Raw genomic sequence first — 20544 nt, forward strand, 5'->3', positions numbered from 1 at the left:
GCGGTCAGCCATCAGATGGCGATCCAGGCGCTTTGGCTTCACTTTAGGGGAGCCGTAATGTCATCCATCTTCATTGACAAACATTCCAAACTGTGTTTAGTGTTCTTGATCATTTAAAAGTTTCCTTGCTGAATTATGAAGATAAACCCCGGTTTTTAATGACTTCTTAGTCGTAATGTCTTAAGCCTGAAACATGCTTCTGCGTTTTCACGGGCCCGTAAGCGCAAGAGCCCTTCCGGGTCCCTTACGTGCTTATGTATCCCTCCTTACGTGCTGACGGGTGTCGACCCCCTTTTCTAAAATTTACGGCAAAGCTCCGCAAGCTCATTCGGCCCGCAAGGCTGTGATTGGTCTGCTCTACATCCCTTCTGGAGCTGCGTTTCCGGTTTCATGACCCATAATACCGGCAGAAATCACGGAAGATGTAGAAGAACGAATATGGACCAAATAGAAGAGCACTTGGCAGAAGATATCCGATAGTATGATCACTTGTATAACCTGTCACTGACTGGCGGATTTGTCCGCCAGAAAAAGGCTACGAGGAGCCGCAGTGGCTATGTAAATAAACAATCGACGAAGAAGAAAGAAGGCGTCTCTCAGGTCGTCTTCGACAAAAAGCATTACTCCGCCTAGTGTTCTGGCGCGGAATTGCTTTGTAAGACGCGCAACGGTTGGGGAAGCATGAATGAAAACGAGTCTTGCGCCACAGCGGCGTGAAAAGACGCAGACGCAGTCGCAGAAGCATGTTTCAGGCTTTAAGCCTGAAACATGCTTCCAAACATTTTTCCATATTCGTTCTTCTAAATCTTCCGTGATTTCTGCCGGTATTATGGGGCATGAAACCGGAAATGCAGCTCCAGAAGGGATGTAGAGCAGACCAATCACAGCCTTGCGGGCTGAGTGAGCTTGCGGAGCTTTGCCGTAAATTTTAGAAAAGGGGGTCGACACCCGTCAGCACGTAAGGAGGGATACATAAGCACGTAAGGGACCCGGAAGGGCTCTTGCGCTTACGGGCCCGTGAAAACGCAGAAGCATGTTTCAGGCTTTAGTCCGAAACTACACGACAAAACGACGCGAGCCTCACGCAGCCCGCAAGGCTTGTTATTGGTCTGCTTACGACATCCCGTCCGGAGTCTAGTTTCCGGTTTCATGCCCCACAATACGCGGAAATCACGGAAGATTTAGAAGAACGAATATGGAACAAATAGAAGAGCACTTGGCAGAAGAGATCTGAAAGTATGGCCACTTGTATAACCCGTCACTGACTGGCCGATTTGTCCGCCAGAAATAGGCTATGAGGAGCCGGAGTGGCGATGTTAATAAAGATTCGACGAAGAAGAAGACGTCTCTTCTTTGTGTGTTTTGTTTTCGAAAAAAAAACGTTACTCCGCCTAGTGTTCTGGCGGTGAATTGCGTTGCAACGCGTGCCAGTAAGAGAAAAAAAGATGAATGCTAATTCGAAATGATAAGATAAAAAGAAATATAGAAATAATGAGCTAGCAAGTCATTAATATTAAATAGTACATTCACACTATGAGATAATGAGTCAAATTATGAGATAACAAGTCATAATTCTTAAATAGTACATTCAAATTATGAGATAATGAGTAATTTCATGATAGTTAGTCATTATTTTTAATGAAATAACATCTATTGTTAAAATATGGACTTACAGGATGTTTACTATACAAAGTCAGGGAAACAGAGGATTCCATACACTTGTGGGGCCTGATCCTGGCAACTATCAGTCACTTACTGAACAAAGTAGAGCAAGGACGGGTTCTTGGTGAGGAATCAGACCTTCATCATTCTCCCTGATATAAGTCAGTGAAGCATCATTCTGAAGCTGCTGCTTTAAGGTTACAAAAAGCGACATAGCGCTGCTTTAAGTTTCCCATCTGATCAAAGCAGCTCTTTGATTTAAGCATAACCCTGAACAGGACTTTTGGACAGGAGTGTGGAGCGCAATGTGCGCGAGTGACAGCAGCGCGGCCGCCCACTCGCACTCTGGATCTTAATTGTGTAACGTCCATTGACGACTCGGCACAATGCTGCTGCCGCCGCTGAGAGCGCGGAGGAGGCGCACCGAGCCGAGCAGTGCGATCAGATGCTCCCATCGAGGAGGACACAGATGGACAGCCTCGTTCAGCCGCTCGTCGCCCAGTACCTCGCCATGGGATGTCAGTCGAAAGAGAACCACCAAAACGAAAGTGCGAGTCCGGACGAGAAGGGGAAGGACGATGCGTAAGTTGGAATCTGTTTTACTCAGGCGCTACAGGTGTGGTTTGGCGACAGTTTGAGCAGCCTACATATTCAACAGTGATCTGATCATTCTAGCACGTCAGAGTGGATTTTGAAGACTGCGTCTAACTGTAGTATTAACAAGCAGCCTTGTCTCTTGGGGCCATCCAAGTATTTTACGCACAACAGCGACACAGGTCCAAAGCCTCCCAAATCTCACTTGTTGCAACTTTCTGACCTGCTGCATTCAAGTGCTTCACGCAAATTCCTTCTTGTTTACTGCTCACTTACTGGATGTCCGCGATGAACTGGTATCCCCCCATTTAAAGGAAGGAAATGAGAACAATGAATGGCAACATTCCGTGTGGGTGGTGGAGGAGGTGGTTTTTAATTCACACAATAGCTCTAAACTGTTTTTCTTTTTTGCTACACTTCACATGTGTAATAATCTGTGGTCTCATTATAGCGTGGTTTGAAAGACACACACTATATATGCTCATAAGCAAACAGAGACACACTTTTTTTGCCTACATCCAACCCTCCTCACTCCTTATCGCGTTTGCTCTTTCTCAAGTAGTGCGACTCCAAGATGCAGCCCCAGAGCTAGAGTCTCTCCACCTGGACTTCCTCACAGGTTCCACAGACCCAGCCCGGCCCAGACGGCCCCGTCCAAATCCATGATGCCCCTGGGTCCCCTCACCAAGGGGGCGAGCTGGGAGGGCATCATCCAGGCCTGCCTGCAGTCCTTTGGTAAGTCCACGCTGAGCTGGCTCTTTAGTTTACACAGATTGCACAGCAAGTGTAGGTGTGTTTGTACTGTTGCAGTATATTGTAATCATGCAACTCTATTGTTGTTTTTTCGAAGAAGAAGTAGAAAAAAGACACACTGGTCTGCAGTGCTCATCTGTGCCAGGCTGCAATCCTCAATATGGAAAACCTCCCTTAATGGGTGATAACATGAGTTTCTATGAAGCTTCGGTTTTTCTCACTTCTTTTTCTGGTATTTTGGCACAAAACTCTGACAAGTTCGGGCAGGACCCATCGACAAGAGGAGGGTGGTGTTTTGCATTTGAATGGAATCTCCTAATACAGCCAAGTTTGGTAATGTTTAGTTTGGTATTTTGTCTTTTGAGGAAGGAATATTTCCCAGTGAAGCTGGTCTGATATGGTGAAAATGTCCTCCTTGGTGATAAGTTTCAGCAACTATTAGACGGCCATGGTATTTGACGATCATTGTATTATTAGTCATATTTAACTGGATGCAGGATTAATAGAGGGATTTTTGTTAGGGAAAAAACTCACAGCAGTGATTGAGTAGGCTGGAGTTTGGATCAATCAAGCGATGATCATTGGCCTCGTCAAGTTGTCTGGAGGGCTCTCAGAGTTATGGTGATTGTGTCTCTGAAGAGACAGGCATTCAAATGGTCGTTGCCTGGTTACACAAATGGAGCGGGAGCATTGGAGAGGTGTGACCATGAGCTGCACATAAAATGACATCCCATAATCACATTTATCTGTAGAGAGGCAGAAAGTACTGACCGCCTGTCGCTCATTTCTGATTCACAACGGAAACAGGAGTAAATCATAAGGAACGCCATCGTACAATATCAAAAGATCATTTCACTGTCACGACGCAAAAAAACTGGATTCATCCGAGCATGCTCCAGATACGCTCAAGTGTGTCATGACTAGGGTTTGTCATGACTTGGGTTTTCCTTGAATGGCCTCTCCTGATAAAACTATGCTCAGCCCTAATGCTCCTGGCCCACATCACAGGCGAACCCCTGAGGTCAGGGGCTCCTGCCACCTTTTCAAATGTGAGCGTGCACGTAAGAGCTATTTGAAGGATTACCCGATGGCTGCTTCAAGCCCGGCTGAGCCGAAAGGTCAGCTCCATGAGCACTGGCCCTCAGATGCTGGCCCAGCCTTTGAAATGCAGAGCGCTATGAGGTGTGGATCAATAGCTATTGACATCATCACCCTCTCTCTCTTAGGCCGCATTGTGCTGTGCTTCACGCTCTGATCATACTCAACTTTACTCATGTAGCCTCTGTACAAGTTGCATATTTATTTGACATTTTTATTAATTGCTGAAATTTATAAGACGCAAAACAGTGGATCCAGGTACTTTTGGTCAGACGTACAGACTGTCATGTTGCATATGTGTTCATTGTAATTGTTTTTATACTTATTATAGATTTCTACTAATATTATCAATGTAGAGATAATTTTAGATGCTTTTGCTGATCAGTCAAAGTTTGGTTTCTTATTAGTACCTGGAAAGGCAGAGACAAGATGTTTCAACTTCTCATGACTTAGTTCACTGTTCAAAACCATTACATTAACTATAGTGGTTTTCTTCTGTTTCAGCTGATTATTCTCTACCTTTAGCCATGTATATTTTAAGAAGTTTTCCATTATTACATTGTATCTTATCTTATATGTCAATATGTCAATGTATATCAATCCATTATTACCTCAACAAAGGAGATTCTGTTTTCAAACTACTGGACTGATGATCATCTAACTTGGTTGAAGGAGGTTTTACTGTATGGGTCGACAAATAATTTTGATGTGGTCTAGGATCAGGGGGCGGATCCAGGAAATGTTCTTACACATTGAGAGATAGGGCATTATTCAACACTTTCATTGATTTCTCAGATAATCATTTATGGATCTTAATGAAAAAAAAACTGATATGTCTAGGAGTCTGTTATTTGAGTGTGTAAAGTTGGGTGCAGAGCCAAAGGAAAATCCGGATCTAGTGAAAAGTATTTATCCATAACTTTTGAATCAATTTATTTTGACCAATGACCAATTATATATACAGATATATTTAATGGTTTTGACTTAACAAATCATCCAAATGATTTGTTTGCTAATTATATTTTCTGTTTTATCACAACAGTTGAACTACTCTACAGTTTCTTTTGTGGAGAACTGAGCAAAATAGCCCTGGTTGGGAATCACTTCTCTAAAGCATGCATGCATACAAACAGTATTATCCATGAAGCTACACTGGGTCCTGATTTATCATGGAGAGTTTTGCACAGCGCGCAGGGAGATAATCATCATCCTGCATCTGACTCTAAATCCTCTGAAACAAAGGGACCATCCAGACGGATAGCGTCTGTCAAAACAAGGAAATATCCACGAGCCACACCAAAACCTGCATGTGGCTGATGAGCGTCTGAGATAACCTCAGAAGTAGGCCAGGCTCCGCATGCCCTCGGCCGTGTTTGTTTCCATACAGTATCGCACAGTTCCAGTGTGGCGGGCGGCTGTAGCTTTCCTAATTTTCCAGTCGCCAAACAGACGGTCCGGAGGGGATTTCCTCCTGCAATTAACCCTGGGAGGGTTAGTGGTTGGAAAGTTGTGAAAAAAAAGATGGAGCAATTGTTTATATGACAGGGAGTCATGACTTCCTGTTGTGCGCTCGCCACCGTTCTGACTCTGGCTGCTTCACACCTAATACACACGAGTACATTGAAGTAAATCAGGCAGGTGGGTTTTTCTGCATGCACATGTTTTAACTACATCTGAGCTCTGCTACTTTACAAGCCATGTATTATTGAACACTATTGAACGTTTCACTTCTCTTTTAGTCTCCTATTGTCTCAACTGGGGAGTCTACTGGGTTTAACTGGAAGCTGCTGTGTCTGGCAAACAGAAACACACCCTATGCAGGATATGCGGGCTGGATTAGTCAGCTGCGGCTGGAGTTGTGAGTTGCTCTCAGATAACAAAGATTAGAAAACATGTTGCCATAGCGTCTGAGGTATTTCCAAGGTGATGTGGTTTAAAAGTGGGTCCTCAGACGCCTGATGTCCTCGATGATGTCAAGATACTGTGAGAGCTCAAACTGATACTCAGCTTGAGGATTTTGGAAACGTTCTTTCAGCATACAGGCAGCGTGAGGAAGATTTAAAAAGCTTTCAATATATGGTTTACTGTATAAATATAATTTTCAAGCTACAGTTAAATGGTTTTCTTTATATCAGCCACCAATTCACTCCATGTGTGTTTTTCTGGAAAGTCTGTGATCTTATGGAATATTTTGATGCCTCTTTGCCAGAGAGCAGTGACTGGAGGCGTTGTGTTTTCGGTTTGTTCATCTGTACTTGTCATTCTCATAACCAGAATATCTCTGGAACCTCTCAAGGGATTTTCTAAGACAAACTTTCACTTGGAATCACAGAATTTTGTGGTCAACGATCAACGTCACCGTGACCTCTCAAAAGATATATTTAGCTGCATGACAGTGATATCTAAGGAATCTAGCGTAATGTACTGGTCAGATTCACTCGCACTCGAGGATGATTTGATTTGATTTTGGTGGTTAAAGGTTATACGTCAATACAATGTGACTTCTCAAGAACCATTTTTGGCCTCATGTGTGTACCCAGGGAACACCTGGAACAGACATTCACTTGGTGGTTGAAGGTCAAAGGGCAAGGGCACTCAAACATCAAGAAACAAGTATTTGCCCAGAACTAACTATTCCTTTAATTATGACACGTTTTTCAGTCAAATGTCTTAACTGGCTGAAGTGAAGTAGCAATGATTTTTTATATTGAAAAGGTCCAAGGGGAACTTTTCAGTGGCATCACAATGTACAACAACACTTCATTACTCGACTCAACAACAGAGGGAGCGATTGTGACCGTACAACTTGTTATTTGATTGGTTGGCGGAGGCATGATGCAACAATCATGTGGTAGCTTTAGTTTATTCATCTCATGTTTCAATTCAAAAAAGTTGTTGAAAATAAAACCTTCTCTCTCTCTCTCTCTCTCTCTCTCTCTCTCTCTCTCTCTCTCTCTCTGTGGGTCTCAAGATGTCAGTTGTTGCTTAGAGTCATATGAGACAGATAAGGAAACATCACAAAGAGAGTAACCAAACCGGGATGAATGTGAGGAGAAAGGAAGAGGAAAAGATGAGGGAAACAAGCAGAAGAGGTTCACATGATCAGAGGATCATTTTCCGAAACAGGCTCGGTCAGTCATCTGTCTGTGATTCACCTGGTTAATCTAAGTCTGTGTGGATAAATCTGGAGCTTTACTCTTAGATAAAATTGTCGTCATCGCAATAAAATATCAATATTTCTAATCTAATCTAATCTGTGAGTTGCTGAAACACTTTATTCAATGCTATCAATTTGCTGTCCATCATATTAATATAGCCTGAAATATTTCATATAAATTATATAGATATTTTTTGAAATATTTTTCTTGTAAACCTGACAAATGACTAATTGATGATCAAATGATTGATATTCAGTTACTCTTCCCTGTCAAATTTGTGTATTGATATTATTTTCAACCCTATAATCCAAATAAGTTAAATATTTAAATGATTACAGACAAACCAAAATATATTAAGTGTACGTCTGTTGTAAACCCTCAGCCTGTATGTCCACTAAGCACATCACAAACATCCATTCAGCCCCACAGATTAAAGGGAGGCTAAATGGCTGAAGCACAAGAATGAAAACACAAATGTGATGTGTCATACGCAAGATGTGATTCTCGTTTGATGTATTCAGGGCAAACCACATGTCCCTGACACAAGTTGTATTTCGAGGAGCTGACATGCTGTCCTGTAATGCTGCTCCACTCTGCTGCAAAGACTCAAGTGTGTGCGTTTCTGTGTTGCAGATTCAAGAGGTTGCGTGTGCGGGAGCGGCCACTTGCTGAACATCACCCTGACCATGCACCGTCTCCTCATCTCGTCCAGTGATCTGCTGGACAAACTCATCACTCTATATCCTTCCACAGCCCGCGGTGACGCTCCGAGCGCTACGGATGATTCCAACGGTTCACTGGCCAATTTGGAGAAACCAAGAGTAACGAGGGGTCAGATCACCGGCTCCCTGTGTGCCGCTTTTGTCTCGTTGTCAACAGCAACGGGCGATCAAGCTCGTACTTGGCTTCCAACGCAGCCAGGAGCTGTCAGCGCAAAACTCTGATAGGAAAGTGGCAGTTTGTGTTTACTCCTGGTGCCGCGTACACCCCTCACGTCTGTTATTGAGCCATTTTTAGCTGCACTGTGTAAACTCTGTTGACTCTGTGCACTGTTTCTCATGCTCTTTTAATAACAGCCAGGGAATCAGAGTTCTGCTAGATTCTGTCGCTTTCATATATTCCACGTCACACAAGACAAAAAAAAAGCATGTTTTTGTTGTAATGTCTGGTTACTTGAGTTGAGGGATATACTATTCTTCTATTCAGGAAAAAGCTGTGGTGTCATGAAGCCTCTCAGAGGAGCTCACAGGACCCGGAGCGCTGCCTCGGAGTTTCAGGTGTTAATTACCTCTGCCTTGTTCACATACAAATGCTCTTCAGCTATATATATATAAAAACAGACCCTCCTTTGGTTAAAGAGGACCCTCGCTCACATGAACCCACGTCACTGCGCGCAACAGCGAATGGCCCCCTCTGCTATTTTTAACCCTCTCATTCTGAGCCCAGGACCCAAAAGCGTACATCATATAAATGCAGTGTGTGGGTTAGGACCAGGGAAGAGACACGGGGGCCATTAACAGCCTTCATCGCCGTCTGGCCTTGGGATTGCGTGGGCAGATCTTCTGCTCCCATGACGCAATTAGCCTTTTTATGTGCATCACTTCAAGCTGATTTCTGCCATTCAAGAGCTGTGCTGTTAGTCTCTTTATAAAAGCTGCTGGGCGTAATAAGAAAATACTTTTGTGTGTACTGTATATAATTCCACGGGATAATGTTGTTTTCAGTCAACAAGTGCAGAATGTAGGGCAGATCGGCCGCAGCAATGACGACATTGATTAAAACATCTTTTGAGTCCTGCGACTAAACAATGCATATTAATCAACTGTTAGTTCTTTGGAATATGAAACATTGATTATGTATTATTTTCTCTTAAATTCTGTTCTTCACCTACTTCTGCATGCCAGCATGATTCATTCAGTGATGCTTATCTGGTTTCTGCCTCATGCAGTTGCCTCCTCCCACATTTCCAAATGTCACTTGTTTTCCTTTTAGTTCAGTTTCTATAGTTTTCACTTAGTAGTTGTTAGTCTGTGGGAGAGAACCATATGCTAATTTGTACATATCTGTTGTGTATAACGTCTGAGATCAGCCCATTCACTGGTGAGATACTTTCACCTTAATCCAAAGTGTGGCTGAAACTTAACCACTTTCAGAAAATGACACAACAAAGAACAACAACTCAGAAAGATCTTTTTGTATTATTCCTTTACCAAAGTCCTTACATTCAAAACAGCGATGGACAATGAGCTGGCAACAGAGTGTCAGAAGATATGCTACCTCATCAGGTCAGTCTAACACATTGACACATTGTCAGAGTGTCCCTCTCTGTGTGTTTTCATCAGTCACATATCATCTTTGATCTCCAGACACTGGATCCAGGAGTTCTGGATGATGTTCCGCTTGCACCACAGCTTGTCAGACAGCATGGAGGAGTTCCGGGAGCTGATCAGGGAGCAGGGACAGGAGCATCTCTGCTCTCTCCTAGAGACCAAATGGATGTAAGTGTTAATGTCTGACCAGCTGGCGACTGAGACACGAGGTCTACACGACGCTCAGTTGTTTGTGCAGTCGTGGAAAGTCCTGAAATCAGTCACGATCAGGAAAACAGACAAACCTTTAGGCTGTGGAGGTGGCTTCAGAGTAGATCTGAAGGTTTTGTCACTTGCTTTATATCAGACACACTCGGTTTTACACTTTTTGATTGTCCTTTTCCAATTGATGCTATACGTCACATTTGACAACACTGCTAACAACTGTTTCACTGTAAAGAAAACTCACCATTATTTTTCTCCTTTTTAGAAACTTTGATCCATAGAATGTCAGAAAACTATAAAGTATGTGTTGCAATTTCTTAGGCAATATATCTTGATGTCTTTGAAATAACTTTTTCAAGACTCCAAAACCCAAAGATATTTAGTTTATATCCTTGAAGGACTCCTTGAAACAGAATATATATATATGTTTTAGATATTTTGCTTAAATGGTTTTCAATGAACTTATCCAGCTTTATATCAAAATGTTCAACTAATTCATTTACTAATTTAGTTCTTGGCAGTATCATTACATGAAATATAAAATGCAATGTACATAATTTCTTGCCTCCTTTACTAGCTGCAATTTTGTAATAAAGCGGGAGGTAATTTTTTAATTACTGACTTTGTCATGAGGCTGGGTGACAAAAAAATATGAATAATTATCACAATATTATCTTTACCAATAGCAATATAACTAAAGTCCAATATATATATATCGATACATAATTTGTATTTCTCTGTCCATAACGAAGAGTAATGCCAGAACCTTCACTCAGGAGCAACAATCTGTCTTCACCATTCTTTTGTGGTGTGTTGTAGAAATGAGCGGGATTGGTCGTGGAAGGCCAGCCAGAAGATGAAAGCCAACAGCAGTAAAAAGAGGAAGGTTTCTCTTCTTTTCGATCACCTGGAGCCCATCGAGTTGGCAGAGCACCTCACCTTCTTGGAGTTTAAATCTTTTTGCAGGATTTCAGTGAGTACACACGACCATGACAGTTCAAACATGAGAAAAACACTTAGCATTTCCTCCTCAGGGGAAATGCCTTGCAGTTTCCGTGCAGCAGTTAACGCTCCTGTCTTTGATCTCTCCATCAGTTTGTAGACTATCAGAATTACATTCGCAGCTGCTGCATGAAGGACATCCCTGTGATGGAGCGTTCCATTGCACTGTGTAATGGTATCTCCCAGTGGGTTCAGCTGATGGTGCTGAGCCGACCGACCGCTCAGCTGAGAGCTGAGGTTTTCACCAAGTTTATCCACGTTGCAAAGGTAGTGGTTGAATCAGCCCATCACTATTTCTGATCTTACAATTTCTGTTCCTCACTTGGCGGAAAAAAAAGGGAACCATATTTGACACTTTTCTCTCTTTGCTTGCGTCTACGTGTTATTGTTCATGCACATTATTTAACTAATGACTGCCTATCACACTGTAGACACTTTACACCATAGATGCTCAATAACGTAGTTGCATAATGCTTATTCACAGAGATGTGGTAATGAATCTCAAGAGCTCTGCTGCAGCCTTTTAGCATATCCAAAGATTTTACCAAAAGAAAAGTATTAACTGAATGCAAGCTAATGGAGCCGTCAAGCAGAGTGCACTCACACATTGAGTTAGTGAAAGTGGAAAAGAGAAACTCGTGATAGTAGCTGCCGATCAGACCTTGTCTGCTAAAACCACTTCAGTATGAAGCTGCATGCGACCTGCTTAGAAGGTGATGTGCTGGCGTAAAGAAGCCGTTAGGCAGGCTTTTACTCTGGAGGGGCCTCTTGCACTGTAACACTAATGCACCAGACTGCTGCTGCTGCTGCTTACTGCTGTCAACCTCAAATCCCACGAGTGTGGGAACGAATTTCACACCATAATGCTCCAGCGACAGCACGAATTAGAGAACTGAACGAGAGGGAAAGGCACTTTCAAAAAGAGAGTGAGATATCACAGCATAAGAAAAGCCAACAATGTAAGTGGCTTATGTAATGGCAGTATTGTGAATCATATAACCAGAGATACCTGGAACAAGTTTAATTGTCTGTGTTTATATATGTGCTCGTGGATGGACTGATGCATGTGTTTTTATGTGTGTGTCCTCTAGAGTCTCCATCTTATGCACAACTACAACACATTAATGGCAGTGGTGGGGGGCCTATGTCACAGCTCCATCTCCAGACTGAAAGACACAACCTCGCACGTACCTAGTGAGGTCACAAAGGTAAACGACAACTAAACACCTACAACGAGGACTTAAAAGCAGAGGAGTGTCATTTTATTCTTTTGAAATAAATACTGTTTAATCCCTAGATGCTGAACGAGATGACTGACCTGCTGTCCTCATGCAGAAACTATGACAACTATAGACAAGCTTACAGCAGGTGTACAGGTTTTAAAATCCCAATCTTGGGCGTCCACCTCAAAGACCTTATATCCGTCAATGAGGCCATGTCGGACTACGTAGAGGACAACAAGGTCAACGTCCAGAAGCTCCAGGCCATCTACAGCCACATCAACGAGCTGATCCAGCTCCAGCAGATCCCACCCAGGCTGGACGCCAACAAGGACCTTGTCCATCTGTTGACGGTTGTTCACTTTTCTGTTTGTTTTTTAAAAACTATTATGAAGCTTTGTGTGAATCACTGCATTGCATTGAACGCAGGCACAGATGCAAATGAGGGTGTTACAGCATGTGGATTGTCTGCCCCAGTGTGGGTGGGATGAGAGACCAGTATCTATGAGTGTGTGGGTGACAAACTGAGTGTGACAGAGTGAGTTGAGTTTGCTGTATTGTTGTGTTATCTGTGCGCTGTGTGTGCTTTTTAATCGTACTTAAACGACAGAATGCCCATGAACAGACAATAGTAGCCCGTGACCCGATTGGCCTTCATCAAAAACATGTTTCAAGGAGAAATGTGGAGACACAAAGAGCTCTTTCTGTTTTCTGTTTACAAGCCATGTGCTGACATGTGCTCGCTCTTTCCCCACAGCTGTCCTTGGACCTTTATTACACAGAGGATGAGATCTATGAATTGTCTTACACCAGGGAACCCAAGAACTGTAAAGCACCGGTGAGTGATGAATAACATGATGTTTATGTTCTTTGTTATCTACCAGTAGATGGGATGTTAAACATGTCTGTGGAGTGAAAATGAAGATACAGCAATTGATGAATATTAGCTTAGCTTAGAGATTGTTGGGGAAACAGCTAGCCAGTCATTTGTCAGATACCCACCTAACTAGCTACAGGGCAAACGGATAAAAGTAAAAGATGAATAAGTCTTGAAGAATTTGATATTTTGGGGATGGCACTTATTCACATTCTTGAGTAATTGAGATTATCGATAGCACCCTTGACACTAAATAGCCACAGCAATACACTGATTATAAAGATGGACGATGAATCCCCACTTTCTCCAACTATCCAGAAATGAATCGTGAGTGTCAGCCGTCAACCATGAATCAAAGTACCAAAAATGACAGAAATCATCTTTCTGAAAAATTTGACTGACGTGTACTTTGACTTTATAGTTGGTGCATGTCCCATCCACAAGCATGGAGGAGGCAGGGTTTATGGCCTTTACTACAAACAGCCAACAGGTGGCCGTCAAGAGACTTTGGCTTCACTTTTTGGGAGCTGTCATGTTGTCCATCTTATTGACAGTCTATTGCTACACCTAGCAACCAGTTAGCTTGGCTTTTGAAAAAGAAATTGTATTTGTCCATTATTTAACTGAGTTTCTTCTGCTACTGAAGAGCACTCTCTACATAGATTTAGTCTCAAAGAATTGTCCAGATAATATTGTATATATTTATAATATATGTCATATTGACTTACACATTAGCCATCCACCCCCTCAAGACCTCCTGTGGTTGTGGAGTGGGGATCAGGAGTGGCACCCAAACCGGACCGCCGAACCATCAGCAAACATGTGCAGAGAATGGTGGACGTGAGTGCTTCCGTTTTTAAATTGTAGCCTCCGCATAGCTGCTGACTAAAACTGTTATATAACAATAATATTTATTTTAACTATTCTTCTGCACGCCGTCACGATGACAGCAAGCTCTTGTGGCCATTGTTCACGATCAGGCCAGCACCTAAGGTTTTTTTTCCTCTTGTCTTTCGCAGTCTGTGTTTAAGAACTACGATCACGACGAGAACGGTTTCATTTCTCAAGAGGAATTTGAGAAAATTGCTGCTAGCTTTCCATTTTCCTTCTGTGTCATGGACAAAGAGAAGTGAGTGTTTAGCAGGTCACACACACACACAAACACACACACACACACACACACACACACACACACACACACACACACAAACAGGGACTTCACAGGAGAGGAAGCCAAAGTGATATTTTTTCTGATGAGCGGAGCAACAGGAAACAGATAATAGCTGCAGACCCAACCATACCCCCACCACTAACTTTTTTCTCACGCACGCCCTGTGCTGCATGTGATTCCTGAACCTGAAAACTATCACAGACAATGGTACCATTATTTCACATCACACAGTGACAAAGTGGCATTCTATGTTTAGCACACGGTGCAGATGAGTAGGTGCATTCATAAATATATCAGGTCTAAAAATGTATGTGGAAAAGTAAAATAAGTTCCAGTCGTTTCCTCTCTTACATTATACTGTGTGTGTGTGTTGGGGTTGTCCAGGGAAGGCCTCATCAGCAGAGAGGAGATCACAGCCTATTTCATGCGGGCCAGCGTCCTCTGCTCCAAACTGGGACTTGGGTTTGTCCACAAATTCCAGGAAACCACTTACATGAAGCCCACCTTCTGCGACAACTGCTCAGGATTTGTAAGTCAGCGCACAAACTCAAGAAATAAGCTTTTTGAGACACAAACACTGTTGTAATACATCACTGCAAATACCATTATCGCATTTAATCGGGTTTATATTCCATAATTATGAGTGTTTTTTTTCTTCTTCACAGTTGTGGGGTGTCATCAAGCAAGGCTACAGATGCAAAGGTAGTTGTTGCACTTCACCCGCTGTGCAACTTCAGAGCTTCGTTTCTTTGACAATTGTCAGTATCAGGCTTGGTTTTCAAGCCGAGGAGTTGTAGATAGTGTAGTTCAGGTAAAGGGAAGCTATCTTAGGAAGGTGCCCTGTGGTTTTGTATGTTGCATATAGCGAGCTGAACCCTGCAGCACATCAAATACAGAATGTTTGCAGTCAGAACCACAATTTTCGCTCCTCCCCCAACCTTCAAAACAGACGAGAACTATTTGCAGTGAGCATGCAAAGGTCTGAGAGTTGCATTTGCAGAACCGATAGTGTTCAAACAGAAGTCAGTTTGTCAAAGTTGGACTGTTGCTGATTCCTGTTCTAACATGTTTGCACATTCTTCTGCTCTGCACAGACTGCGGAATGAACTGCCACAAGCTGTGCAAGGACCAGGTGGCGTTTGAGTGCAAGAAGAACGCCAAAGTGTCCAATGCCACAGACAGTCCTACACCGAGCTCAACGCCCGTCACCGCAGGCACCTATGAGGGTGGGTAGAGGTGATGGGGTTCTTTCGCAGAATTATATATATAGAGAGTCCCGTTTATGCTATTATTAATCACAGTCACAAAAAATACAAATTATGAAGACAACGACTTGCATCTAACAGGGAAATAATCACTAAATCTTTATGCTATGTGCCATCTGGGGGCTGTGAACTGTCACAAATGCCGTATTGGGATTATACTAGAAATTGTGCAGCCAATGCCTGGCAGACACTGCAGCAAAATGCCCCAAATCATAGTTAAGGTATCTTCACATTAGCGTGCAGCATCTGAAAGTAAAGAACATCAGAGTGCAGGGTCTACAGTCTGCGTGATTTCCCTCCAGTCGTTTCATTTACAGTAATACTGAGACACCCACCCGCTGCAAGAAGGCTGCTGTATTCATAGCAGAAGTACTTTCAGTTTTACTTAAAGGGGATTGGCACAACAAGAAACATCATAAAAACACAGACTTTATTAATAGCCCCTACTATAAATTAAAGAGAGGGTTTGGTATCTATAGATCTATAAATGACATCTCTAACTTGATGTTTTATTTTGTGGTTAATTTATAATAATCATATTTAACTTTATTTACATTGCACTTTCCCTAACAATGTTACAAAGTGCATTAACAAGAAGAAATAAAACCTAAAAATATAGACTAAAAGAACATTAGCCACAAGAGATAAAAAACATTTAATCAAACAAATGCAAATCAAACATTGTTAAAAGATTTCACAAAGGGGAAGGTTTTGAGGTGAGATTTAAAAGAAGAGGTATTGGGTTTTGGTTTTGGGGAACAGACACATTAAGTGGGAGGGGGGGTGCTTTGTCACAGAACACAGCCTTGAAGAGACCGGCATGGCTCCAACTGCAGATCTGTGATATTTGGCATTTAGCATAAAGTATTATTCTCCTACATGAAGATTTGAAAATATTAATATCTATCATTAGGAATAATAACTTCCTGTCGCACTCTTCAGGTTCAGAAGACTGTCCCTTCCCCTATCCAACTGATGACAGCAAAGACTGGAGCCCGGAGTCCCCAGTCACCTCCATGCTGAGGCCCCGGAAGGTCCACAGTGGCACCCAGACAGAGCCGACTGTCACTGCATCCCCCTCAGCCAGTCGCCCTCAGCCTGCACTGTTAGTCCCAGCAGTGCCCCCCCTCACCTCATGTCCCAGCCCGGTACCCCAGAGGAAACACTGTGCCAAGTGGGAAAACAGAGCTTCTGTCATGCAAAAGCCTAAAGAATCAGAGGAGGAGAGCAAACCTACATATGAATCTCTAGATTCGGTGCGTATCAAAACCAAAGTTTCCATTTATCTCTACACGGTTCTTGAAGGCACCTCAGCTGTGTCAATAAAAATCTTCTGTGTCTTTCCCAGGACAACCAGAGGCTGCAGAAATCCAACGAGACACTACGGAGGAAGCTGAAGGAGACCGAGCGGGAGGTGGAGATCTTAAAGACGCTGCTGAAGAGACACGCTCTCCACCCTGTGGAGGAAGACTCCTCATCCTAGTCGTGTGCATACAGTTTACTGAGCCTCCTCCAGGGAGACCGCTGCTGCCCCCTTATGGGGGCATGCATTACATTTGGATTCAATATTTAACTTGGTGGTCATTAACGGTGCAAGTAATTTATCTGTGTAAAGAAACCTAGACAACCAGGCATCAGGTGGTAGACAGTGGGAAACAATGCAATCAAAAAATGTATTCCAAGCAGTATGTGACCAACAATGAGGTTACGGAATTTTTTAAGTGTGTATGCTTAGTGCTGTTAATACAGTTTACCAATTTGATACGAAAACAAAACACACACCAAAGCCACTTTACAGTATGATGATGCTAAAATGCTGAAGTGTTACATTTACAGAAGTGAGCAGAAAGAGTCCCTTGTACAGTTTTACAGGAAAATTGCAATTGGCTGAGCCCATAGAGTAGTACCAGTTGGAATTGAGTTTTCTGTGAAAAGTATGTGAACATTGAATGAAGGAGTGACATATTGGAGTGAAGATATAGCTAAATGTGTTTGATCAATTTTTGATCAATTAATGGCCTTAGACATTTATGTTGAACATAAAATGGAAATGAGGGACCGCAGTGAACTGAATGCAGCGAAATATCTATCAAAAAACAAGTTGTGCCATGTATGACAGATGTGTTATTATAAATATTATTATTATTATTATTATTAGAGATGTTCCAATACCATTTCCTCCCACCCGATACCAAAACCAATACCTGGACTGCATATCGGCCAAGACAAATACCAATTTGGGACTGTCTTTGTTGAATTTATTTCGTCATTCGAATGTTTGTTTCCAAAGATATCTGCTGCTCTTCTTCCTTTTCCCCCCATTTGCGTTGGTTACCTCCTTGTGCTCTTTCTTATGATTGTTCCTTATGAGATTGCTAGAGCTGTAATTGGGGACAACCCTCGAAACTGAAGTCTTTTATACATACATGTCGCTGATTTTACTTGTGGGACTTTGCAGTGAGAAATATTCCAAAATTGCTGCCAATTTAGCTAGCTGGCTAGCTGGCTAACGCTACACTACCAGAAATCACTCCTTTCCCCTCAATGTCAGTAAAGCTTAACTGCTGTTTTAATGTGGTGAAAAAGAAGGGATTTCCAGGAAAAGAAAAGGGAAATTTTATCTGCGTGAAACTAATTTACTTATTTAAAAGTCGTGGTATCAGATCTGTACATATATTTGCGTACTTGCCAATGCCCGACCTGGCATTTTTTAGTCTGTATCGGAGTAGTTTATGATGCTATTAGAACATCTAGTATTAATAAACTAATAAGAGCCAATTGATGATAGCAGCAGAATGAAATATCAGCACAGTCAGAACGGCCTCAACAGAACTGAAGTTAGCGCTGCGTTCATATGTATTGTCTCAAACACTACACAATGGTTCAAAGAGTGAGATAAATGAACATTTTGTACAGTGTGCTGGTACTTTCGGTGAATTGTTTATGCTTGAGTGTGTGTGTGTGTGTGTGTGTGTGTGTGTGTGTGTGTGTGTGTGCGTGTGTGTGTGTTGGCATCATATTGATACTTTCTATTTTTATCGTGCAGCCATGTCATTCAATTACTGAGTGGTCCACTGTAGCAGTGTTGTGCTCTGATTGGGAGTGGAGATAGATGTGTTTGTACTATGTATAATGTTCTGTATATATGCACTGTGTCGTCTTAGTTATAGGTCCCCCCCCCCCCCAGTATTGTTATCTTATTATTATAATAAACTGTGTGAGTTCTACATAAAACAATTGCCTGTGCTGCGCTGCCTGACCACTGGAGGTCACTAAAGCCTCATAATGTTCCTCCAGCGTCTTGTTAATGATTGTTGACTTCCTGTTTCCAGATGCACTAGGGCCTGCACTGTAGGTGTTGCACTCTAATTAGCTGTGTGTGAGACTGTTGCTGTCAAATTAGAGAGCAAATGGGGATCAGAGTCAGACACAACTTTAAATGAGTTTACTTTTACTGTAAAGTTAAAAAATATATATTTAAATGAAATAGGGGAGACATTTCTTTACGTCTATAACGTGGATGGATGGATTTGTGGAGACGTGAACCTTTGAGGACCGGCTGTGTGTCACACCTTTGACTGGAGACTGTGGCAATCTGCCCGGTCCCCTGGGCTCTGCTGCTCGTAATGAGTCCAGCTCTGCAGTTAATGTCGCTCGATAATGAGAAGGCGACTGTCTGCAGCTGGAGAAGCACACAACCAAACCGTTCACTTAATCCCTCAGATTCTTTGCATTTCTTTAAGACGCTCTGCACAGCTATTCTTGGTGCTGTCGGACATTTCTATAGATTGATGTGACTCAGATATTGTGCGTCTTCACTTCTTGCAGCTGTAATGACTTGTTGCCTCTAGACTGGCTGGTCAGTGAGCAGAGAACCATCGGAGGAAAAATAGGGATCGTCTCTGATGCGTAACAGCAGCTCCCCAGCCTTGCCTTGGTGACAGCTAATTTACTTCTATTTGAATGTGACAATGCAGCTGCAGGACCATAGCAGGCTCCATGCTCACTCTAATGCTGAATAATTTCCAATATCATGGCCGGCTGAGGGAAATTGACAGAGAAAACGCACGTTAGACTCGAGGGGATGATGCCCTAGCAAAGGCCGCTTCTTCCCGCGCCTCCGTCACAGCTGTAGCACAAGCTTGAGAGGAGAAAAGTATTTACCCAGACATATTAGAGCAGTCATCCTAAAGATAAATATAATCAGTCTAAAATCCATTTACAAACCCAACGGAGAATGTAAACATAATTAATTGCGGTGGTTTCGAGCCTGAGGGAGATTTTAAGATGTATGATGGTTAACTCATCTGCTGCATAACTTAGCAATCCACACACTGAGAGCAAAATATGACACCTCAGAAGTCAGTCTAATTACAGTGTGCAGACAGATGATTTATCACCCCGACATCAGGGCACTTGAGGGAACCGGGCGATTGTGAGATCCCCATATTTAACTGAATGTGCTCAGTCTAATGAACACACTCCAAAACTAATTAGGAAAGATACGGAGCATCCCATTATGTTCCCCTGAAAGCTGAGTGTAGGACACGCAGAAGAACACAAAAAGAACACAAAATGTTACACTGTGCAAACATGGAGAGGAGGAGAGCCGGTGGCGGCAGGAAAACAGAGACGCCACACTAATTCCCTTGATTATTAAACCAAGTTCATTAAGTTCCAACGATGGCCACAGGACCTCAGTGGAGGAGCAGAGGAAGAGAAACTGTTAGTGGGAGGGGATAAAGAGGAAAATAAACATTTTGAGAGAATCTTCTGGAGGTGGTTTGATAATTGTGTGAAGCCGCGGTGAGTTTTTTAATTAACCTTGATGATAACAGAGGAGTGTAACAGGAGAAGGGCCGGGCAGGAGAAACATCACCGCTCTGCTGTGTCTCACTCTGAGACCCCTTTAATAATCATGTAGCTTTAGAATAGATTCACGTCGCAGCTCCTCTGCGTCACAAAAGAAATAGATGGTAGAATTCACTCTGACCGTTTTCGACCTCCGGAGGGTGTTGTGAGTACGGGGTCCAGAATTTCTCCTATGGTTGCCTTTCACTTATGAACAACACAGCAGGTGATTCTCTTGTGGAGATGTTTATTTATGTGCTAGCGAAGATACTATAAACATTTGGACATATCCGAAGTAATGTTCTGGTTAAAATGTTTTATAGAACCTTGACGATGAGCAGTGAAGAAACCATTTTCCT

General features: G+C 42.6%; 1 protein-coding gene across 3 annotated transcripts; it reads left to right on the forward strand.

The window, feature by feature from the left end:
- Positions 1-1937: 1937 nt before the first annotated feature.
- LOC133962214 (RAS guanyl-releasing protein 1-like) lies at positions 1938-18579 on the forward strand. 3 transcript variants are annotated; one of them, XM_062397708.1, is made up of 17 exons: positions 1938-2244; positions 2819-2991; positions 7899-8004; positions 9488-9550; positions 9632-9763; positions 10619-10772; positions 10895-11068; positions 11893-12009; positions 12099-12374; positions 12779-12859; positions 13634-13738; positions 13918-14027; positions 14454-14598; positions 14735-14771; positions 15164-15295; positions 16277-16590; positions 16683-18575. In XM_062397708.1, exons 1-17 carry the CDS (start codon positions 2108-2110, stop codon positions 16815-16817), a joined length of 2391 nt encoding a protein of 796 aa, XP_062253692.1. In that variant the 5' UTR covers positions 1938-2107; the 3' UTR covers positions 16818-18575. The 3 variants fall into 3 exon arrangements, with proteins under 3 accessions (XP_062253692.1, XP_062253694.1, XP_062253693.1); XM_062397710.1 differs by having other exon boundaries at positions 2053-2244; positions 2816-2991; positions 16683-18579; XM_062397709.1 differs by lacking the exons at positions 1938-2244; positions 2819-2991; positions 7899-8004 and adding an exon at positions 8021-8542 and having other exon boundaries at positions 9481-9550.
- Positions 18580-20544: the final 1965 nt, after the last annotated feature.

This window comes from Platichthys flesus, chromosome 10, assembly GCF_949316205.1.
Source record: "Platichthys flesus chromosome 10, fPlaFle2.1, whole genome shotgun sequence".
Classification (NCBI taxonomy): Eukaryota; Metazoa; Chordata; class Actinopteri; order Pleuronectiformes; family Pleuronectidae; genus Platichthys; species Platichthys flesus.

Excerpts from the sequence above, each read along its gene's own strand:
- LOC133962214 (XM_062397710.1), top strand. The coding sequence starts at position 2,108 with ATGCTCCCATCGAGGAGGACACAGATGGACAGCCTCGTTCAGCCGCTC. Across the intron at positions 11,069-11,892 it reads AGTTTATCCACGTTGCAAAG|AGTCTCCATCTTATGCACAA; the intron begins GTAGTGGTTGAA and ends TGTGTCCTCTAG. Across the intron at positions 14,599-14,734 it reads GCGACAACTGCTCAGGATTT|TTGTGGGGTGTCATCAAGCA; the intron begins GTAAGTCAGCGC and ends TCTTCTTCACAG.